This window comes from Bombus pyrosoma, linkage group LG7, assembly GCF_014825855.1.
Source record: "Bombus pyrosoma isolate SC7728 linkage group LG7, ASM1482585v1, whole genome shotgun sequence".
NCBI lineage: Eukaryota > Metazoa > Arthropoda > Insecta > Hymenoptera > Apidae > Bombus > Bombus pyrosoma.
In genome coordinates, this window is record NC_057776.1 from 9,554,972 (window position 1) to 9,579,399 (window position 24,428).

The following is a 24,428-nucleotide window of genomic DNA, read 5'->3' on the forward strand; positions in this document are numbered from 1 at the left end:
TTTTGTTTAAATAACTAGTTCTTTGTGAATTATATAAAATAACATATTTTTTATCTGTGTATATACATATATGATACATAAAGATATATTACCATAGGGTATTTATACATTCCATTTTTTCAATAAAATCTGTAACAGTTAATGTTTAAAATAGCATATAATTCTAAATTTACACAAGGTCGCTTACTATTGATCATACTATTTATAAATACCCTATTATGTTATTAAAGTATGGGTGTATAAAATGATTACATTTTGTACATACAATATATATGTTTGAAGTATTATATTTTAATTTGTATGAATAAAAGATATATATTTTCTTTTATCTTAATATATGTTTTTATTATATATAATATTAATTAATAATATGATCCGTTTTCGAAATAAATTTTAGATTGTACTACCTATATTTCATGTCCAAAACAGAAAAACAATTTTTAATTTTTCAATAATAACAATTTACGAAAGTATTTTACTTTCATATTTCTTTTATATCGTACCAATTATGAATCACAATATGTGGATGTATATCTTGATTTTTTATGTTGTAATATTTTATTTATTTAATAAATTCGATTATTTTAATATAGTTAGATCGAATAGTTATATTTTCTCAATTTAAGAATAAATATTTTCAATTGTAATCTATAATTTTCATAATTAAAATCTCACTTAATATATAAGGATATTAATAATTCAAAATATATAGTTTGTATAATAAATCATTGATTCCGAAAAAAGTTTTTTTTAGTGATTTCAAAGGCCATATGGAGATAAAAGAAAAAATACAGTAAATTTTATTTTAATGTGAATTTATTTTTAATATCATATACCGATCTCGGAAGGTGGGTACATGGGTCTGTTATCTTATTTTTCTGCGGCAGGGCACATAACGGAGGCAGCGTCTAAACATCAAATCCGTTTATTTGTTCGAATCATTATCTCTACTTTATTATGTCTACACTTTTTATGCCTCATCTGGTTGTACATTGATTGACTGGAGCATGAGGCATATTTGTCTTTAAAAACGATTTGTTGCAATTTCCTAATACCCTTCTTATAATTGATCTTTTACGATATTTCCTTTTGATCATGAAGATATAATGGTATGAAGGTAAATGTATATATGTATGTATATAGGCATAGAAAACAGTAGTTTTGATTTTATGATACGTTTCTTTCCTCTATTAGTGCAAAAACACATCGAGTATAGGAAATACAGTGATGAACGTTGCATGAAATTTAAATTCAATGTAAGATATTTTTAGAACGATCGAAGTTGATAAAATGAGCAAAATTTGCATCATTTCTTTTTATAAAGAGCACATCTTTTGTTTTTATGTTATTTATTTTTTATTTGATATTACGGCAATTTAAATTCTATTCAGCCAACGTTAATACAAGGATAAATATTATTATCCTTTTGATTAATGAAGTATTGTCTAAAAGCATGGCAGAACACACTTGCCTCCTTTTCTGCTAATGCTCCAGTCAGTTTAATTATACATATTCTCTGTTCAAATATTATTCACGCATTGGATTATCACCCAATAAAGTTCTAAAAAGGATCTTCATATATCATGAGCTTCTATATGCATTTTTATCAATAGTTATATCCTTATTAATGCTCAGTATAGTACATGTGTGTATGTACAACATCGAGCAATCGACTAAGCATGCAGAGTTAAATAATCCTACAACGCTATGACCATTATGACTATATATCAATTCGTAAAACAATATCATACCCGATTGTATCCATTTATTACAGAAAATGTTCCAAGGGATTATAATCTGACTAAGTGGTCGTTATACAGCGTGCATAATCCATTGGAGTAGATTTTCAAGCACTTCCCTAAACTTATCGCAGATTTTTTTTTTAATGCAGACGCTTCGGTCTAAAAATGTGTAAAATCCCCAATTCCATTTCAATATTTACAATATCTCATAGATACGTGTGTGTTACACACGCCACAATTTACATAATATAACTTGGTGTTCATGTGAGATTCATTTTCTTTTATTTTATCAAACATCAGATTTCCATTCCGAGTCCACAACTTTATCTGCCGATCCACGTTTTTCAACGTTGTAATATTACAAAAAATCACATTGTATGTTCCATTTACACACGTTTCCTTGATACTGATATTGTTTGTTCCTCCTCAGTGCGTTTTTATAATTCATGTACTATTTTCTTGTCTTTTTATGATCGAAGAATCTTATTCCAACGATAGCAGATTGAAAGAAACATGTAATAGTGAGTTTTCTTAAAGACCCAGTTCAGACGAATTTTAAGAACAAAATTAGATTTCCTATATCGAACTTAGCTCACTATGTATAATTAATGCGCGTAAATTTTAATCATTCAGTCATATCTCTACATGGCGCATGATTAAATCTACCGACTGGAACATAAATCTGTAAAAGTTTCAAACTTGGGTCCCTGTATAAACAAGCCTCTTTGGCTTTGCTTAACTCTTCATTGATCTTTCTTGTTCTGTACTCGTAGAAGTGGTTCTTCTATTATGGAATTATATAATATATTATAAGAAAAAAAATGATGCGCAACGAGCTTTCAAGTTTTAATATATGTACGAATACATTACTTCTTCAAACCTTAGAGGGAAACAAGGGGGCGGGGCGGGCGGTCTCTCGTACATCAAGCTATACACATTTTTTGCTGTTAATGTATGTTAATTTCATCCTAACTATCCTAGCGCCAAGCAGCGAATCACACCTACATAAATTGTCATTCGATTTATTCTATGTATATATGTATATCTATATATATATATATATTTATTTATATATTTATATGTATATTTCGGTATGTATAATCGTAATGTGCGGCTACGCGGTGAAATCGCATGTCGTTGAAATCCGTTGAACCGTTACTAAAAAAACCAATCATTCGCTTATCATACAACATGATTGTTGCATAATTGCAAATTATCACTCGTTTTTGAAGATCTTCCTCGCTTGGTAACATACATCGTATTATATATTGTTCTTCATCAAAATGAGAATTATCATTAACAACATAGAAATACACGATGATCAGTTACCAGTCATCAACTAGAAGGACGGCCGTGCAAAAATTCGAGATGTACTTTGGAAAAGACATTCTTCCATGCAATTCCTTGTGTCCTTGTTATTTACTGCACTGTTTCCGGATTTCACTGGCCGCGTTTCATAAAATAATATCGGTGTATATAACTACGATAACTTCGGTTGCGTACTGTACAAATTCAACACGATTGCCATCATCAGTCCCAAGATCATAATTACGGTGGGATCACATGATTACACGGGGATAGTTAAGCAAGTACGATAATGTGAAATGAAAAGCTTGAATTTCATCGATCACAGTACAGGTAGAAGAGGCATTTTCGTTAAGGATATGCATAGAAATAAAATAAAATAAAACAAATATTCTTACTGAATCATGTATCTCTCTTAAATATTGTAAAAGTCAACATCAACAATCCCATATCTTTCCTTTCATTTTTCGAAAGTATGAATATTAAATGTTGAAGTGAATTATGGATTAAACTACTAGAGTAGTCTCTTTTTAAGACTCATCGATTTACAAACTCTTAATAAAAATAAACGTAACTATATTTAAATAGCTTACTTTAAGTAATTATTTTCCTCTTTTACCCGGAATAAATATATTCTCAACTAATGAAATGTAGTTAATAATAACTGTCCTTTTCATATGCATCTCCACTAGTTTCATTCAAAATGCTTTTTAACTACTCAGTTTTTTGATGATGAAATGATTTTAAATTGGCAGACACAGCGAAACAGAACATTCGTTTGGAAGCATAAACAAAATTCAACAACACAAATATATTTGTGATGTTGAATGTTCACTAGTTCAATGATCGTACTGTTTCGCTATCTTCATTATAAAATAGAAGACAATTTATCGGCAGAGAGCTTAATAATCAGTCAATAGCTCGAAGTAAAGAAGGTCGCACAGAACTTAAGTCGTATCTCCTTTACCATGGTTATTTTATGTTTACCGAAATTTCAGTCATGATGTAGAAACTAGTCTCCCTTTTTCATAATTGTACAATATGTATATGATACACGCTTCTCAGCAGTATAAAGAAATGTATAATAAATAAAAGTGAACGAAAATATATACCACAAATATTGAATGCCTCGGTCATTGTTCGAAATCCGACAGTGTATATGCATTTGCAATAATTCCATTACAAATTCATTTTTTGATACCTATAAGTTTATTATTTATGTGATAGTTAAAATTTATAATTATTGTAAGATTACTGTATATTACTACAAGCTCGTATCCTTTCCTCTGGTTTATTTACTGTAGTTGAATGAAGTATGCACTGTCTTATTCCGAAACATATCTGTTTTACCAAGAATCTGGCGACCAACTCTTAATTATACTAACAATATATGTATTTCTGCATTCATTGAATTTGTACAAAGATTCAGTTCCTTAAACACACGTTCCAGTATGTGTTATGAGTATCTTTTTAACCAGTATAGAGACAATGATAGTAATGATTATTATATTTTTTTCTGAACACACACTAATTAAGCACAAGGAGAGATCACAGAGAAAAAACCTGCTATCAGTAAATTTCGAATAATCAATTTAATGAAAAAGAAATATTTTAATGAAAATTTCAATATTCGTTATAATACAACAATGGGCCTGCCCTTTCTTAAAGTACATTATGAGTAGGTCCCATGACTCTTGGGATATTTTATAAATTAAGTGACAAGTAGTATAAAGGATAATATAACGATGACCATGTAAAATAATAAAGTACTACGAAATTTTAATTTAAGGTAGCATTATACTAAATGAAAAACATGATTTAACAAATTTATAAATACACAAGTAGGCAGCCATCGTCGAGAGTGTTACAATTAGAAGCATATTCAATTGCAGCAAATATTGGAATTTGGTGGAATGTAGCAAGTTCTTTCTTTTCCAATTGTCCCAATATTAAATATCTCCTTTGCTGTATGAAATTAGTCATAATCGCGTGGACGTAAATGATAATCAAAACTACCAACAGCTAAAAAAGGTAAAAATCACTTCTAAATTATAATTTATAAAATGTATTTTTAATAATTTTGCATTCTATAATATTAAATATTATAACATTATTACATTATGTATGTATATTATAATAATATTATAATATTAAATATTAAATAATTTTATGCTGTGCGTTTTCAGTGATGATACACTCGTCACGCAAAAATAAAGCTATATGTATAATGCGAAAGAACCTGACCATTGTCGGTCGTTGCCTCTTGTCACACTCCCGACATATGTATAATTACATCAGGGTGGTAGAAGTGTAGTTGTGTTGAAGAATTTAAAGATAAAACGATAAAAAAAATGATCACTTTTTGATTTTCAGCCACGGATGCTTCAGGCACTCTGCTGCTGTAGCTCGCATACTCGGGTCAAACGCTAGCATCGGAGTTAGGAACTCTTCAAACTCGCGCGCTTCTCTTGGCGACCAATCGTACTTTTCTGTGAGCACCTCGTACAGTCCCCAAGGTTTTAGTCCAGTGATCCGTTTCAGTTCACCTTTCTTATTGAAGTACATTTTTGAGTTTTTGCCAGAAAGAGCAATATGTCTTGGTATTTCTCCAAGCAATTCAATAATGTGTGCTAAATGATCTTCGTCTCTGTAATAAAGAAGCAAAATGTACTTTATAATGATACTAATAAATAATTTTAAACAATTACAAAAAAGATGATGCTTTACCTGCAATAATAATTACCACTATGTGGTTCAAAGAGATAATCACCAGTCGCTAGTTCAAATGCCATACAGGCAGTGGACCATATATCTGCAGATGTATCATATCCAGATCCTAATAACACTTCTAATGATCTATACTGACGAGTTTGAATATCATCTGTAAATTTTCTGTAGACCCAACATGCATTACCAAGATCTGCTATTTTTACTTCAACATCACATTCTACTAGGGCAGGATCTAAAGGAGCTACAGATGCTCTTTTCAATTGTTTACTTTCAGGTGGATGTAAATTGCGACCTATAAAAAATAATAAATATAAAGTTATTGTAATTATTTATAAGTTATATAATATAATACTGTAGATTTTACCTTCACTACACTCGTCTGTATCGTCATGATCAGGTGAATGTACTTCTTCACCACAGTTCTTCTCTATGTCACATGAGTTTGCATTTTCCATTTTTTCAGGTTGTTGAGGTAATTGATTTTCTGCTTTCTCTTCAGCTGTTAAACTATCTACACCATTTATGTGTAATGAAGGTGCAGATGGTTCTGAGATATCAGGTGAACCTTTGCTTTCAGTATTATCTTCTATACTTTCTGTATTTATGTCTTGATCTGGACTATTTGTTTCTAATTCTCCATTTGCTCTTGTACTATTTGCAAGTTTATCTTGTTCTTCAAGTTCTTCTATTTGTTCCATTTGTTTCTTTAATAATTCATTTTGACGTTTCGCTTTCTTCTTAAGCTTTTTCTTTTTATTTTTTGACATTTTAGAATTAGGAGTAGGTTCTTGGAATTCCTTTGGTGCAGTTGAGATTAAAGATACTGGCAACTTCATTCCAAGTGAATGTAATTCTGTAGCTTCACAAGCCAATTTTCTTATATAAGCTTCATCAACACAAACAAGGACATTCTCAGGTTTGATGTCTGTATGAATAATTTTACCTAAAAAAGAAAAGTATTTTAGGCTAGTAATTAATTTCTATGATAATAATGTTAAATATTTCAAATTTAAATCATGTTAGAATAACCTGTTGACACAAATTGTATCTAGTATAGTAATATTAAATACTAAACACAATTTTCATTAAAAAAATCTTACATTTATTGTGTAGATAATCAAGACCTTCAAGAACTTGTCTGATGATACGTTTAACATTGTTTCTTGGAATTCCTCTATAGTTGGATTTGATGATCAATTTTAGAAGATTATGCCCAAGCACTTCAAATACCATGCAAACATGCAAACCATTAATGCCACTGATCTTGAAGTCATTGAGTAACTGGACGGTTTTATTGCGTTTAGGATCACTGGGATCTATATCACGCACATCTTTTAACAATTTAATTTCATCCAATGCAGTTTCAGTAAAATGAGATGCAGATTTGACGACTTTAAGTGCCACAAATCGTTTATCCTGAAGAACACATTTTAGAACATTCCACTTATAATTTTACCGAACAAAAAAATGCCTTTTATTATAAATCAGATATATACCTGTAAATCCCAACAAAGCCAGACTGTTGAGAAATGACCCCAACCAAGTTTACGAGTTACATGATAACGATTTAAGAATAAATCTCCTATTTTAACAGGATGATATCCTCCTTTACAATAGTCACTACTGTCCTCTTGTTCTTCATCCTCACTACTGTATACTTCATCACCATCCTCCATTGTTTCGTTACTTGAGCTATGACATGGTTCCAATCTGTAAGTTCCAGTTAGGAAAGGTAGGGAGCAAGTCGAATCAAAAAATAAAAGACTACAGATTGCTTTCAAAAATTTTCATGGGGATTTCAACAGATAAAAGTTTCTAAATTAAATTATTCCATAATAAAACGGAACACAACGAAATACATTTATTCAAATATTTAGTATTTTTCGCAAGAGTTATCGAATGATAAAATTTATCCATGTTGCCGTGTAAAAAAGATTTTGATAGAAAGTTTGATAGAACTTTCATATCATATCAACGACATTTACATAAATAACAAAATGACAGTGAGAATAGTATCAACATAATAGAATAAAATGACATATTAAAGAAACTCAGATACCTGTTTCCATTGTCACTGGAATATGGTCTCTGTGCAGAAGCATCCTGATAGAAACCCGATCCTTGCCCTTGTTGAGTAGCCGATGCTTTCGAGCATTGAGCTCCTGATGTTTCTGATTCATCTTGAGCGTTACCCTTTCCTTTTCGCTTACTTGGCTTGTGCCTTTTTTTTTTGGCCTGAATCGCTAGGACTCGCCTGTTCACGTCTGTCTTTGCACTCATACCGTTCTCTGCACCTCGATTCGTCGGGCCGCTTTCGTCTCTTTCTTTAACACTTCTCACACTTCCGTCTTCGCTTCCTTCCGTAATTTTTCGTTTCAATGGAGGCACTTACACCCGTTACCGTCACCCACCCCGGGTTTACGAACGATATGATTATGATGCGGTTTATTATCGTCTCATTTCTGCGCTGTGCCGCGCACTTCGTTCGGCGGTTGTTTGAGTATGGCCGCCCCCGCCCACTCACAATCTCCTACTTCTCCCTTCGTTAATGCTTGTTACTCGATAATTCAGTATACTTTTCTATCTCGTAGTAGGAATCGAGCTTCCAATTCGATCTAAAGCCTTTAAATAATTATTTTATAGTTTCTGATGCTTCGGTTATTCTAAAGTCTCTATTCTATCTTTTGATAAAATTCATAGAGTACTCTGTACTTAGCTTAAGGTTTCCTTTGGTGAAACTTGAAACACGTTTCGATGAATAATGTATCAATCACATCGCAGCCAATCAAAAATAATGTTTAGTATCAGCTAGTATCATTATATAACGATAACATACCAATTATAATTAACACATATATAGTCAATGGAAGCACATTATACGAAATATATCTAAATTAATCTTTTATATTTTGTATAAAATTCTTCTGTATTTTTTCATTATCCTTGGATTAAGATCTTATATAAGAAATCATTTATGTATAAAATAATTTCTATGTTTATCTACACAAATAATTTCTATATAAAAAAATTAGATAACTATTAATAGCATGCATGAATAACGGATTTTAAATGAGAAACATTTGTTTATAATTGTACAACTATAGAATCTGTTACAAGATGGCAATACTATATACGTGAATCATAATATCCAAAAGTACCGCCAACTGTATATGACACATTTCTGGTTATAACCAAAAAATATTTTTGTGGGTGACGTTTGATCGTAGAATCTTTTTAGATTTTTCGACGTATGATTTAGTTATTACTTAATATTTATATGTCTCACGCACTACGTTAAAGAAGTGTTAAAAAAATGGACACCATATTTCACGAAAAGGTAAATAATAATATACATGAGTATCTAATGGCTTTCTCCAATGTAAATCGTTTTAACGGCAAAGTTTATTGCAGCAAGAGGGATTTTTATGCGCACAACATTGTTTAAACGCACTTCTACAAGGACCATATTACAATGCTGTAGATCTTGCTAGTTTAGGTCACCAAATGGATGAAGAGGAGAGGATAAGAATGGCAGAATCTGGTGTTGACAGCGAAGATTATAAACTTTTTTTAGAGGTGAATCTGTGCATTGTAGATATTTTACATCTTTCATTGCAATATATTGCACAATATAATAACAAATTATAACTTTTTAAACATTCTATGATATTCGTCAATTTATTTTATTTGAAATATTAATATGTACTAATAATATCATATGTGGTAAAGGGCATTAATTATTTTGCTTAGCAACCATCAGGAAATATGGATGACAGTGGATACTTCTCAGTTCAAGTAATCAGTAGTGCGTTAAAAGTTTGGGGATTAGAGTTAATTCCATATAATAGTACGGAATCTGCAGCTATAATGGCACAGAATGATCCTTTGTATGTTACTTAATTGTTTCTAATTCATTTAAGAGATAGTTTAAAGATATTTATTAAGTATAATTATTTTGTATCACTATAAATGGAGAAATTAATATATAATTTATATTTATATATTATATATTATATTATATATATATATATATATATGCATGAATTATTATATATCAAAACTTACAGTTAAATTTTATTATTTATTTATAAATTTAAAAGAGACATATTATTTTTAGAGAAATGAAAGCATATATTTGTAACTACAAAGGTCATTGGTTCACTATAAGAAAAATCGGAAGACAATGGTTTAATTTAAATTCAGTACTAAGTGGGCCAGAACTTATATCGGATACTTATCTTTCAATGTATTTAGCCCAGTTGTTACAAGAAGGTAAACATCTTAATGAAGTATAGCAAAGAGCACAATTATATATAGGTAATTACATATTTTTATAGGTTATTCTATTTTTATTGTTATTGGTGCACTTCCACAATGTACTGCAGATGATATTCTTATGAAAAATCCAATAGAACCTATGTCAAAAGGACAAACATCATTAAGAACAAAACCAAAAGGTTATTATCTAGGTATTAAAGGAAAAAATAATGAATTTATAAATACTGTTCATTCTAGAAGAAATTGTATTATTTCACAATAGCATATTTTCTTCTACTACATTGAGCATTTTTCATTTTACAGCTGTAAGTAATAATGTGATATCAAATACGTTTGCCAGAACATTAACTAGTAAGGAAAAGGTACCGACAAGCAAATTACAAGAAAAGATAATTCCCATAAAGATTGAGAAAAGTGATGAAGATGATGATGAAAATACTGAATTACAAAGAGCACTTCAATTAAGTTTTGAAGAGAATAAAAGAAACGATGTAGATAAATATCTTAAATTAAGTTTGGATTTTCATGATTACAATAAAAAAGCATGTGGGACTGATGACACAGATGAGGATGATGATTTAAGGCGGGCTCTTCAATTAAGTTTAGAGTGTGCTACTGCTCCTTCAACACCAGAATCTGAAGACTTACACTGGCACCAATTAAATCACTTTGGTACATACTCAAGAACGTCAAATGGAGAAACTTCACAGAAATTGAATATTTAATAATATGTGCAAGAATATTTTTAATATTATATTAAAATAAATTTTATTTGTAAATTATAAATAACTAGTTACTTTGTGTAGTATGGATAAGTATTTCAAGAATAAATATATAAATAAAAGATCTGTACATGTTATAAGTTTTAATTGACTGCATTACTGGTTTATTTTACCAATGCTTAATCTTATTATTATTTAAAGAACACTCCATTTTGTATTTTGAGCACAAATATGAAACACTTGCTTTTTGATAACTTCGGCAAAATATTAAACTTGACAGTTTTTCGAACGCACTTTAATATCATTGGTTTACATTTTTCCTGGACATAACTCAAAAACGTTATGTTGAGAACACACTTTCATTTTCATGTGCACCCTATTTCTATAATCAACCAATTATTTATTCTTTATTAAATTTATTAGCTTTTAAATATAGATTTATAGTTTTCTACGGTTAATAGGACTAGCGAATAATTGTTTTTGTAGCAATATTACCAGATGGCTATGAACCCAAATTTTTAGCTGTAGTCACTCTGTAGTTGCTCCTGTTTTGTATGTGAATACTGAATGTTGACATTCAACATGGCGGCATGTCGTCAGTGCTGTGCTGTGTCGTGGTGAGTTTTATAAATCTTTTTAAAGCTATTCGATTATGAGCTTTGCAATGAAACATTTATAATTAGCAGAATTATTTGCTTCCTGACAATTGTATATATATTTTATATGCATACGGGACTTTGATAAATCATTATGATATCCAAAGAAACGAGTGACCTCATAAAAAATTAGAATCTCGTAACTGGCGAGCATGTACAATATTTCAGATTTTTGTTTGGATACATCCTACAAACAGTTACCGTTATATTGAATTCAATATTATCTCGCATGAAATTCCGTTGAATGAAACGTCTGTTTATTTACTTTTTAAAGAAACTTGTAATTGCTTATATTGTTACATATATTTCAAACATTTTCATGTGGGTGTCCAAGTATTGCATCCCATTTACAGTAAAGTTCGAGAATTATGATTTAAATGATAAATTAATGATAACGATGTTTTGACTAATTGCATCATATTGATAAATGAGACTTTGAATACGAGTAAAATTTCGAAAAATAAATAAAAGACAATGAAGAAACAGTGCCAGTTGGAGTATAAAAAGTCAATGTCAAACTGGCAGTCAATTATTGTAAATATCTTATTTATCTCATATGTAACCACAAATAGATCACAAGAAATATATTTTAGAATGCTATATATATTTGAATATTGTAGGATGAAAAATATATATAATAACCTATATATACAAATGAGATATTATTCTTTTTATTTCTGATAACAATTTTTTTACTTTAGTTAGAATAACACCTCTGTTCTGAATTATGATATGTATAGCTAATAGAATTTTTTAATTTTGCATGTTATAAAGGTTTATATTTATAAATTAAAATCATAATAAGAAACAAATAATTTAATTTTACATTCCAATATGTTTATAAAATAATGTATTACTACAAACGTATAATACTTTATCTAAGATACATAAACGATAATGTTTATTTTTTTATTTTAACATAAAGAATCTTCTTTAGATATAATCATATAACTTAGTATATTATTATAGATGTTTTTTTAAGTATTAAAAGGAAAAGTAATTACTTATTACTATTTTCATAAAGCTCATAATCATTATGATAATACATTTCTATTTCTCTAATGTGTGCTTGATTATATTAATTAAATAAATGTTTTTTATTTCAGCTTGTGTAATTGTTAGTTTAGGACATTTTTGAAACCAAGGCTCACTGTAAATTCCATAATTAAATGCTGAAGAAAGAAACGCTAACATAGAAATATTGGAACAACACAATCACACTCAGCACGCATTGAAGACATCTGAGGATTTTCAAGTCAACATTTATCTTTTAAATCTCCTATGTTTTTTGATTTACTCCTTTTATAAAGGATGACTGCTGTTTAAAAGGAACACAGTTGTTCTAGTGTACGCTAAATTGAGTAAATATCAAACAGTTATAACATGTGCATACATATATGGAAAGTATCAATGGTCTATGACGTGCTAAGAATTTTGTACTTGTATTAATTCGTAAATCAACATTAACTATATTGTTCATTTGTATATTGTGTACACAAGCTTTGTGAGAAAGAGTTAGGTGAGCTATAAAGTGACCGTGATTGTGATTGCGGCTGAGATTGTGCTGCTCTTGACTAATAAAACACTTGTATTCGTATTTAAAGAGTGCCAATTTTGCACAGAGTTGCCTGGGTACTCTCTTATAAATAATTTATGACAAACGTCAAAATACTTTCAAACCCTTCCTTCCACTTCTTGGTCACAAAGGAGCCTGCATTTCTGCAGCATTTTAAAGAGCCTCTCTTCCTCTGTATTAAGTTCTTGTAACATTATAATAGTGAATGAAGATATAAGGTACCAAGAACCGTTCTGTGATATCTATGTTAACACTTAAATAATTGAAAAGACTAAAAATTTCTAAATATAAGTATATATATATAAATATATATTGTGGTGAAACAGAAGTGAACATAAAAGAAATTAAGTAATTGTTTCAAGAAAAGAGGAAAACTTATACGTAAAGATTACATTTAAAATTCTGCAAATTCGAGACAATGTCCAAAAATCCTCAGTGGAAAACGTTCCAGCCGCCAATCATGAACTCTGACCCTGCAATACTTGATTACAAGTCTATGACTATACCAAGTTCCAAAGTTATAACGGGATCACATCAACCAACAACCAATATCTACAGAAATGGTACCAATCATAGTGGTGATCATTATATGATGGATTCACCTCCTGGGAATGGAAAAAATTCTATACAATATGCTGGTTATCCCAATACTAAAATGTCACGTAATGAAGTTACCAGATTTCCTTTTGGAACATTTACAGGAATGGAAGGAAGTACTGGCTATACAGAAGAGCCAACAACAAATAATTCTACTTATCAAGATCAATTTGAGAATCAAGGACCTCGAGAAACTGGAATAATCGAAAAATTATTAGTAAGGATGTTGTTACTTATTCTTTATTAGCTTTTTAATATTTGTTTTACCATATAATAATTACAATACTATTATTTTCTTCTAGCATTCATATGGATTTATACAATGCTGCGAAAGACAAGCAAGGTTGTTCTTTCATTTTAGCCAATTTAGTGGTAATATAGAACACTTAAAAATTGGAGATCCCGTTGAATTTGAAATGACTTATGATCGACGGACAGGCAAACCTATTGCTAGTATTGTTAGTAAGATTGCTCCAGAAGTGGTTAGTATATCATTAATATATTTACACAAAAATGATCTAAAGTATTAAATATAATATACAAAGAGTACTGAATCACATAAATATATGATACAGGTGCTAAATGAAGAAAGAGTACTTGGAAATGTAACAACAGAATTGCATACAAATGGTGATACACAAGGACGTATCAGTTATGAAAATCGTGGAGAGTGTTTTTTTCTGCCATATACGAAGGATGATGTTGAAGGCAATGTTACTTTGCGTGCTGGTGACAGAGTGTCATTTCAAATTGCTGAGACTCAACGGTAAATCATTTATTTATTATCAAATTTTATTATATTTATACATTATAAATTGTCGCAGAATACAGAGTTAATGCAATACTGCTAATTACAGTGGAAATTTGGGTGCATGTCATGTAAGGTTGGAAAACCCAACGCGTCCAGTTCGCTATCGTGGAGTTGTATGCTCGATGAAAGAAAATTTCGGCTTCATTGAACGTGCTGACGTAGTTAAGGAAATTTTCTTTCACTTTAGCGAAGCTAAATCTATGAAAGAAGAACTTAGACTAGGAGATGACGTTGAATTTACAATACAAATACGAAATGTATAAATATTTTCTTCATTCTACATGAACAATGATCGTGCGCGTTTCGTTGAGATAAATTTAATTATTGTTAATATTTCAGGGAAAAGAAGTAGCTTGTAATATTACTAAGCTACCACCTGGTTCAATAGTTTTTGAAGAAGTTAGCAATGAAGTAGTAAAAGGACAAGTATTGAAACCTCTGGAAAGGGGCACTGCAGCTCGTCATCAAAATGATCCATTGCCTGGAAGAATTCGATATAGAGATACACAGCATTCTGAAGTTGAGATTCCTTTTGGTGATAAAGATCAAAAAGGAGATTTTACTCTCAGGTATATTTATAGAATATTTTTATTCATTTTTATTTTTCATTGAAATAATTATGTCTTTATGTTTGTAGACATGGGGACTGGGTCCAATTTCGTATTGCTACAGATACTAGAGATCAACTCAAGAGAGCTACTGAAATTTTATTGTTATCTGAATCTTTTACTGTATCCGGTGAAAGACGAGAACAAGGCATTATAGTTACACTCAAAGATGGATTTGGCTTTATTCGTTGTGTAGATCGAGATACACGACTTTTTTTCCACTTTAATGAAGTCTTGGATGTTGATAGAGAAATTAGTGTAGGAGATGAGGTCGAATTCACAGTAATTCAAGTAAGTATGATATACATATTTTTCGAAATTATTTTAACATTTTAAATATATTTTAATTAATTATCTTTATATTAGGACCCATCCTCTTCATTTTCAAACAATCGACAAAGTGCAATTAGGTTGATGCATTTACCAGCTGGTACAGTCCAATTTGAAACAATTATAGAAAAAGATTTATTGGGTACTATAATTCAGGGTATAAATGGCGTTGTACCTGGTCTTATTGGATATACAAAAGAAAATCAACAAAAGAGCGTTATTTTCTTTAGTAAAGATTGTGATCCTAAGAATATTCCAAGACTTGGTGACAAGGTATATTAATATATATATGTATGTACTATTCTAATTTTGTTAATGCATTTCTTTTAAAGTATTAGTGTTTCAGGTTCAATTTAGTATCTGTCAAGTAAAACGAAATAAAGAACTTGTTGCAGTTGACATATCTCTAGTGAACTCTTCTGGTGAAAAAACTCAAAATGGCAACAAAAAATTGAATGATCAAGTTTGTCAAGGTTTCATTGCTGCACTTAAAGATGGATTTGGTTTTATTGAGACTGTAAATCACGATAAAGAAATATTTTTTCACTTCAGGTGAATAATTAACATATACGTATTTAAGAAAATATTATTATATGTCTATATTTTTATCATCTTTTTACATTTTTATCATTTCTATTTTCTAGCAATTTTGAAGGGGATGTAGGAGCTTTGGAAGTAGGAGCTGATATTGAATGTACGATCAGTTCTGGAAATACTAGAGGTAATGGTGGTTGCGTAGCCGCGGAATACGTCACATTGCTACCTCGTGGAAGCATTCCTAGGCCAACACCAGTTAGCGAAGTACTTGATGGAACGGTTATAAGACCTTTACGAAGTGCAAATCCTGACCAGGCAGAGTATGCTGGTTTAATAAAGATAAATGCCGCTAATGAAGACGAAGATACTCCGGAATATGAATTCAGAATTATGGGACTTGTCAACAAACGCGAGTTATTACAAGCTGGTGATCCGGTACAATTACAGGTTGATTCGGCAGGCCACGCCTGTAATATCGTAGCAGTTAGGAAAAAGAGGAGAGCAACAGTTGATGCAGTGAAAGGTCCTTTCGGTTTTCTTGCTTATGAAGTTGATGAGGGTAAGAAGTTATTTTTCCACATGAGCGAAGTTCGAGATCATGCAATACTTCAACCAGGAGATCAGGTTGAATTCGTTCTGATTACGAATCAGCGTACTGGTAAATCGTCTGCATGCAATGTAACGCGATTAAGGTGAATTTTTTAAATTGTTTACTTAAATATTTTCTTTTCGTTAATATCTTGATTAATTGATATATCATTCTATTATCTTTATTATACAGTGATGCAGTTCAACAACGACCCGAACGTTTGATCAGCCGTTTACGTACTACATCTTTGGAAGACACAGGTCCTAAATTAACAATAGTTAGACAACCAAGAGGGCCAGACGGCACACGTGGATTTAGTCAGGAAAGATCCCAGCATACCCCTGGTGCCATCCAAGAGTAATGTCGTATTGAAAGGATTATTGCTTATCCAAATTGTAATCTACATTACTTGTTTTTAGTCCATACACTTCGGTACCGAGATTATTATTATTATAAGCATCGTAAACATTTGCCAAATTGAGACTAATGTGACAACAATAATAACGATAATAATCAATTGGATTTTCTTGTTGAGGAAAGAATATAAAATAAAACACAACGAGTCATTTTATCATCTTATAAAGTATAAAGATAATCAGAAAGGCAGTTTGTCTGAACCATTTCAATTTCTTTAAAAAATTTACTGAAAATCTTTTTTTCGAAAAGCATGTAGATTTTTATAATTGTGAACAATGGTTACGAAATATTATTAAAACTTTTAATTACTACATTTTCTTTTCAATAAAAAATTTTAAGATATTTCCTTCATTCAGTTTATTATAGGTACAGTTATAGATTGGAAAATAATTTAACATTGAACTGTTTGACAACCTGTCTGTTTGTAACGTTCAAAGATAATGTCCCGTCTGTCTTTATAAAAATATACGTACATGTTGATAAAATCTTTATTTATATTATTTTCTTTAGAATATTTGTTTTACCCGTAATGTGTATTGCGATCAGTTAAAATAATGTATAATAGTCGGAAATGAAATCATATGCAATACATGGCATATGTGATAATGTTAATTGGCCATATAATCAAAAAAGCCGAAGAAGACGCATTCGTATTATTTGCTAAAATTTGTGAATTTACATAATTTTTTAATGGAAGAAGCAGACATGTGTTTTCTACTATATAAATTATTGTAACATGTTACTCTATTGAGGAGAAAATGTCTATGAATTTGTAAAAAAAGTTACAACTGGCCAATTGTTTGTCCTAGATAATATATAACATATAAATATATATACATGTCGTTAAGTTCCTGATGCAGTCTCGTGTTATAAAATCAAACTAGTATTACGGATTCAGTCGATATATAATACAAAAAATTACAAAAAGTACTTATGCGAAGAATAAGAAAATTGCATTTTATAAGTTCTGCCATCAGAAACAGCAAGCGAGGCACACGTGGCATTATGTAGAAAATAGGAAAGGAGTAAAATAACAACTTGCATTAACGCAAGCACGACACAAACTAAACGTTTGTCAAAAACTCATGGATCCAACACATCATGTGCATACATATTGTAAAATTATTGATGAATAAACAGTGAAAATATCAGATATATCTTCTTTCTATGAATCTCAGAGATTTAAATAATACGTAAATTATTGAGATTTCTATAGATTATAATTTTTTTAATGAGTATTATTTGTAAGTAGTATTTTAATAATTTTTTAAAATATTTCTAGTAACAAGACGATTATCATATATACAATGTATTTATTATGTATGTACAAAGATGTGTAAATTTTCGCAAAATATGTTTATTTTTTGTACTTAATATGTATTTGATTTTTGATAGATTAAAAGAAGGTAAATTACAAATTAAATTACAACACACTCGTAAGGAAATGGTCCTCGGAAACGTTGGTTATTTGGTCCTGGGCAAGCTGCAAAATGTATCATTTTATTAAAAAATGTTTTGTTATATTTTCTACTTACTAGACTTATTCAATTTTATATCAAAACAATACTTCAATTTTAAATAATATATTATTAGCATTTTTAAATAATTGAAAATTGAGCAGGTTGTGTTTAGTACCGAATTGAATAATTATCAATTAGTTAGCAAAATATATGTCTGCAAAGTTTATAATTATAATCATTACTTATCGATGATAATAATTACTAACGTTTATCACAATGTGGTCCGTAATAACCAGTTCCTTCGCAGCGACATTTAAATCCAGGATCTGATGATATTTGCAAACATGATCCTCCATTCAAACAAGGTTTCGATCTATAACATATATCACTACGCCTACCTAAAAAATAATAATAAAATAATGAAAAGCAATCAGTTAATTCTCTCAGTATTAATATTGGACACTTATATGTATTCGTTTAAGTATCTATGAACAAGTTTAACAGTGATATTTAATATCGTGGATGAAATTAACAGGTAAGTTATTACCTCTTAACGCTTCTTTGCAATCTTCGTTAGTATTATATCTGTATTCAGAAGAACAACCGTAACCGCATCTGCATTGTGCATTATAGATACGACATCCATATTGCATTTGATCCAAATCGCAAGCTTTTGATAATGTGCCTATTATTTAAACCAAATTGAAGTACTTAGTAAATATACATATAACAATATGATACAGCACACATAATAATCAAATTCTAACTATTCGTCGTATCTTTTATGTTATTCTCATAAATATCAATATGTATACCATTTAAACTATAAAAAAGACACAAAGTAGTTAATTTTTTAGTTCTCTTCTTTTATTAAGAATTGTATGGAAATATATAATTTAATACATATTAAGAGTAGTACGGAAATATATAATTTAATACAATATTCATATTGTATTTTATGTGTGATTCTGGAAACAACAATAAGCGAAATATAAAACGTTTACCATCGGATTAAATGACAATAGCATAAAAGAATATCACTTCTATCAGTAGATGATAAATAAGACTCTATATGAAATCAATTATGTAACATTTAATATAACTAAGTGGATTAAAACTTAATGAAATTAAATGAATATTCATTTGGAAATAGAACAAACTTTATTAGTAATAAAAATAATTTTATATTACGAAATAATGCGATAAATATTGAAACAATAAGTTATAAATTGCACATTTTCTACAACATTTTCTGTTTGCAGTGAATATATCTGTAGTTTATTTACCCTGAAAAGATAATGCTACGAAGAAACACGCTGCCAGAGGCAACTACATATTTGTACCGGATGTGTCCACTGCACTTCCCACTTGTCTAGATTGATAAACATTTAACGAGATAAAGCATGTCTGCGCGGGTTAATTGATTTTCGGGTATGCATCCTAAATTACTATTATTTTCTTCTATAAATGAATTCATGCTTAAATATATTCTTTCTTATTCATGCAAAAGACGAAATTTAATTGTAAACATATTTCATAAGGTACAATCGAGAAGAAACGCGGAATGTACATCATTGAAAGTACGCTTTATTATCGTGACACATTATCTGTCTACTCGGTGAATGAACCGAGACGTTTCTTTTAACAGAACGGTTGCATTTATTTTATCTTACGCAAATTACTATTAGAGAGTCACTATCCAACGTTTAAATCAACGTCGTTCAAGGAAAGTAGTACAAATAGTATCATACGAAAATAACTTTTCCATAATCTTAAAATAAAATCTATCGCCTTCAAATTTAAAAATTTATTAACGTAATTTTTGTATTTCTTAAGCTCATCTTTATACAATTGATGAAGACACGCATGCAGAAGTAAGTTATTATGAAATGATAAAATACAGTTGCAATATGCTGATTAAATTAGAAGAAAAGTTTTCATAGTGATAACATACCACCATATAAATTACGTTACCGTAAGCGAAATATCGATTTCTCGATCCTCTCTGATATGTTTAATCAGTATGAAAATTCTAGTGAAACGCAAGTAACGTGTTCGTACCTATAATAACGAGTAGCAGAATTATTGGTAGTATCAGTCTTGGTAGCATGATGGGCTTAAAGCTCTCACAAAATCCGGGGGAGAACTGTTCCGATAACGATAATCCAGATAATTGTAGATGTCAGAAGACAGAGATCGACGACCAGCGCCTGCAGCTAGGCTATTACTTGAACTCAGTAGGGTTAAAGGTCGTTCGTTAAAAGGGGGTTCTTTACACATTCACTATCGCGAGGATAAAATTTGTGCTCCAATGCAACGTTCCCTATGTCAGCTAGCATCTATACTCGCTGAACGCGTCAACCGAACTGAACTCCGACTAGCCGACTCCAGACAGCTGCAGAGACAACTGCCTCTTTATGACTATGACTATTAACTAAATGCGGACTAACGCGCTTAGCTAGTATACTCACCAGACTCTACTAAGCTAAAGAACCATGCGTGGGGTGTAAAATAAGCCACTGACCACACATAATATATTTCTAACAAACATATACATATAGATTTATAATTTCATTTGTTCTACCGATATGAATTATTATTTATATTAATGATTTTTGTTCAGTTAATTTTAAATTTAGTATTTTTGCAAAATTTGTTACAATTTTTTATTACCAATATTGTTTATTTGTGCATTTATATATTATTTTAGATAAAATAACGAGAGAGGTCTTGAAATTCCGAACTAGTATGACCCGAGACTTACGGAACGTTATATTGGTATACAGAACGTTATATCGGTCGGATTAGCCCCAGTCCGTTATATGATACCGCACATGTTTTTCTAAACAGAACACATGGTCGGCAGAAAACATTATTAGTTCTTTATTTTTGTAAGTAACTAAAATATCTTTTATAGTTGAAATAGAATGTCAACAAACGTTAATTTTTAACATATTTCTCTTATATTGTACATTTTTGCAATGACACTTATTTTTTTAAGTAAATTTAGTGTCAATAATAACGCTGGGCGGTTAGGGAAGTACGTTATCACATTTTAAAGTTCGATAACATTTGACACGTACAGTCACAATTCCGGAAGTAGATGTAGCTTACAGTTTACAGTACGGAACATGTATAATTTATTTGTTCAATTTTCTTTTATGGATAGTTGTTTATAAGATAAGGATAATCAGTTTCAAAAATGTAATACGAACATATTTAATTTTGCGTATAAACTAAGATTATGATATCGTAATAAAATAAAAAATTAGGTCAAGGAAATTTATTAATTAGAATAATAATTTATTAGAGAAGAACATAATCTCTCTTTTGAGACTTGGACGGATTATGAAAATTTTAAGACTTCATTTACAGTGTATAAGTACATTCGAGTATTAGTACTGTGAATATTTCACACAAATATTTCATGTTTTATGCAGATATTTAAAATATTTCAACACATATAACAGATATAAAAGTTTATAACAATGATTTTAATTAGTTTCCTAAATATATGTGTATCTGATATTTTGCATGTAATTCATTATATCATTAAAGGCAAATCTTCTTGTTTATTTATATTCTAAAAGAACAATATTTATGTAAAATATAATTTTATGTTATACATAAAAGAATTAAAATATTAACTGTTAGTACCTTACATGAATGTTTGATCATGTTGTTCATGAATCATTGTTGCTCTTCTAGATTGAACTATACCACTTTGTCTATTATACAATTCTCGTACCAAGTTGTCCTTTTCTTGTTCAAGTAATGCTATCCGTTGGCTTTTTTTACTGACTTCCTAATTTTTAATCACCAAATGTGAATTAAATATATTATTAATTATATATATATTTATTTAATTTACCTCTGTTAATCTATGATTCTGTTGCTTTAACCTAGATAATATATCCTGCTGAAGTTGGGTCGATGTAGGAGTGCTAAGAAACGCAAGATTCATGTGAAGAGGAAGTCCACCACGTTCCCAACTACTTATTAGTGCAGCTAAGTGTCTGTTGACTTCTAAGACACGAGCACGTTGTAATTCTAAACGTTCTTGCTGTGCCTCTGTCCATTGTTCCTAAATAAAATCATACATGTTAACACAGAATATTTCAGATAATTTTATAAAGTTGGAAAGCATATTTGATACCACATGAGATCCCATACGCCCAAGATGTTTAATTTTTTCCTGAGTAGCAGATATTTGTTTCAAATACCATTCTCTAGCTTTATCAACTGCAGCTAGACCTTGAAGTAATACATCTTTCTCTTGTTCAATCTGTTTCATTCTTTTCATCTAAAAAAGAGAGCTATCAAATAGTTACTGCTGTTAAAAATTAAGAAACAGGCTTCCCAACTATGTATTAAAATATAATATAAATATATTATATACTATGCTGAATTTAGTATAAATTGTATTATGGTCTACATGTTAATAATCACCAAATTTCATGCATACCCAAAACCAATCACCAATCGTTAGTTGGGAATCCCAGAGAAGAATATCTTTACCATATTGTAATCAATACCATTCTGCAACGTATGACGCCTGGGTTCTCTGCGTCTATTTAATGGTTTCTTAGGCTGTAAGCCAACTTGATTATTTTGCAACTCAACTGCTTTACCATCTCCCAATACTCTGGTTGGTCTTAATAATGTTCTAGTGTCAGATCTATAATTTATCGTTGGTAATTGTCTTTTTTCTATAGCTTTATCATCATTCATTAACAAACCCATCTGCCAATTTTGTAATACAGTTCGAATTTCAGATTTGTCAAAATTTCTTTCTGAATTAATAGTTCTAGCTTCTAATGCAGCACCCATCCGTGGAGGTTTAGGAGGTCCATATGCCTTATTTAGCTTCAATTCAGGACCACCTCTACTATCCATTAATTCTAAGTGTGTATGATTAACATCTTTTCGACCTGCTAATAACTGTGGCATGCTTAAGGTACGTTGCTGTGATATAGCATTATTTGGCCTAATAGTTGCTGTATTTGGAGATGTCCATGTTGTTTTATTTTGATTATCAGGTATAAGTATTGGAGCAGATGGCGGTCTATTTGGTTGACCATCATGTTTTTTAGAATCACCATCTGTTTGAATTTGTAGCAAACATATCTTGAGTCCTGTACAAAATCTTTCAAAAGACAATAATCCATTAGGTGGAGTGACTTTTTTAAGGCTGTCCAAAACACCTTTTGGTAGACCTTGCGTTCCATCATCTTGCCATCTGCCTTCAATATCAGAAAATTTTACAAACCCTGTATTTTGATCATCCATTATATCAAAAAGTGTACGCATAGCGCTGACAAAGTGCTTTGGTAGTCCATCCGCGCTCGAAGTTTGTATTTGCGCCATATTTATATGCAAGCGTATTTAAAATATAGTTGTTAAGAAAACATACATTCATTTAAATATTCCAGACTCATATATTACCTTCCTGGTAGTGGAAGGTATAACATTGTTTCTTTTAAGGAATATTTGTCCGATTAGTCATTTCATTAATTAAATATTGTTTCATTCATCTGATAAATATCTTTTCGTTTATTTAACATTTATTAAAGTGTACTACCAAATTATTAGTAGAGTTATTTGTGCCAAATATGAATACACTTAAGGCGTTTTGAATACATTTTCCTTTTTTGTATTTTATTAACAGTTAACTTTTTGATAACCTCTTTAAACCTTCGATTGTATGCAACTAAATATGAACGCAACAGATGAAACAGGTGTGTCGAAGTACGAATCTATCTAGAACGTACTACAGTTATTTTACTCATAGAAACAGTTCTTAAAGTATGATATTTAATTTATATATGCATAATATATACATATATAACTTAAACAATATATGAAATTAATACATTACAAAAATAATCATGATATTTTGATGTTTGATAAATAAAAGAAATAAGATGCTAACTATAAATTTTTTAATTTTATTTATCGATTGTTGATACGTATTTGTCGCAGGGATTTCGATAAAACAAAAAAAAATAATTGTTAATATTAAAAAAGTTATAGACCGTATCAAAGAGAAAATCAGACGAGTTTTTTAAAA

At 30.1% G+C, this 24,428-nt stretch overlaps 5 protein-coding genes across 10 annotated transcripts; 2 read left to right on the plus strand and 3 right to left on the minus strand.

Moving 5' to 3' along the window:
- Positions 1 to 928: 928 nt before the first annotated feature.
- On the minus strand, positions 929 to 8,665 carry LOC122569190 (SRSF protein kinase 3). Of its 2 annotated transcripts, none has more exons than XM_043729819.1 (6): positions 7,837 to 8,665; positions 7,274 to 7,487; positions 6,878 to 7,193; positions 6,142 to 6,720; positions 5,775 to 6,069; positions 929 to 5,694 (listed from the first exon to the last, which is right to left on the minus strand). In XM_043729819.1, exons 1-6 carry the CDS (start codon positions 8,055 to 8,057, stop codon positions 5,403 to 5,405), a joined length of 1,917 nt encoding a protein of 638 aa, XP_043585754.1. In that variant the 5' UTR covers positions 8,058 to 8,665; the 3' UTR covers positions 929 to 5,402. The 2 variants fall into 2 exon arrangements, with proteins under 2 accessions (XP_043585754.1, XP_043585755.1); XM_043729820.1 differs by having other exon boundaries at positions 7,274 to 7,469; positions 7,837 to 8,662.
- Positions 8,666 to 8,911: 246 nt separating this feature from the next.
- Positions 8,912 to 10,924, plus strand: LOC122569202 (ataxin-3-like). 4 transcript variants are annotated; one of them, XM_043729862.1, is made up of 6 exons: positions 8,912 to 9,114; positions 9,179 to 9,353; positions 9,528 to 9,664; positions 9,895 to 10,049; positions 10,115 to 10,246; positions 10,359 to 10,924. In XM_043729862.1, the coding sequence occupies exons 2-6, from the start codon at positions 9,282 to 9,284 to the stop codon at positions 10,778 to 10,780; spliced, it is 918 nt and encodes a 305-aa protein (XP_043585797.1). In that variant the 5' UTR covers positions 8,912 to 9,114; positions 9,179 to 9,281; the 3' UTR covers positions 10,781 to 10,924. The 4 variants fall into 4 exon arrangements, with proteins under 4 accessions (XP_043585797.1, XP_043585795.1, XP_043585796.1 ...); XM_043729860.1 differs by having other exon boundaries at positions 8,913 to 9,114; positions 9,189 to 9,353; XM_043729861.1 differs by having other exon boundaries at positions 8,918 to 9,114; positions 9,189 to 9,353; positions 10,115 to 10,234.
- Positions 10,925 to 11,240: 316 nt separating this feature from the next.
- LOC122569186 (cold shock domain-containing protein E1) lies at positions 11,241 to 18,053 on the plus strand. Its single transcript, XM_043729813.1, has 11 exons — positions 11,241 to 11,394; positions 12,540 to 13,823; positions 13,909 to 14,088; positions 14,182 to 14,372; positions 14,464 to 14,674; positions 14,757 to 14,986; positions 15,055 to 15,316; positions 15,392 to 15,628; positions 15,702 to 15,907; positions 16,000 to 16,584; positions 16,674 to 18,053. The coding sequence occupies exons 2-11, from the start codon at positions 13,428 to 13,430 to the stop codon at positions 16,840 to 16,842; spliced, it is 2,667 nt and encodes an 888-aa protein (XP_043585748.1). The 5' UTR covers positions 11,241 to 11,394; positions 12,540 to 13,427; the 3' UTR covers positions 16,843 to 18,053.
- Positions 18,054 to 18,254: 201 nt separating this feature from the next.
- On the minus strand, positions 18,255 to 21,487 carry LOC122569210 (platelet endothelial aggregation receptor 1-like). The gene is made up of 4 exons (XM_043729885.1): positions 20,420 to 21,487; positions 18,906 to 19,043; positions 18,625 to 18,756; positions 18,255 to 18,381 (listed from the first exon to the last, which is right to left on the minus strand). Exons 1-4 carry the CDS (start codon positions 20,466 to 20,468, stop codon positions 18,317 to 18,319), a joined length of 384 nt encoding a protein of 127 aa, XP_043585820.1. The 5' UTR covers positions 20,469 to 21,487; the 3' UTR covers positions 18,255 to 18,316.
- A 153-nt stretch (positions 21,488 to 21,640) lies between these two features.
- On the minus strand, positions 21,641 to 24,120 carry LOC122569200 (suppressor APC domain-containing protein 2). Of its 2 annotated transcripts, none has more exons than XM_043729857.1 (5): positions 22,877 to 24,120; positions 22,515 to 22,661; positions 22,230 to 22,442; positions 22,021 to 22,163; positions 21,641 to 21,941 (listed from the first exon to the last, which is right to left on the minus strand). In XM_043729857.1, the coding sequence occupies exons 1-5, from the start codon at positions 23,723 to 23,725 to the stop codon at positions 21,935 to 21,937; spliced, it is 1,359 nt and encodes a 452-aa protein (XP_043585792.1). In that variant the 5' UTR covers positions 23,726 to 24,120; the 3' UTR covers positions 21,641 to 21,934. The 2 variants fall into 2 exon arrangements, with proteins under 2 accessions (XP_043585792.1, XP_043585793.1); XM_043729858.1 differs by having other exon boundaries at positions 22,016 to 22,163.
- Positions 24,121 to 24,428: the final 308 nt, after the last annotated feature.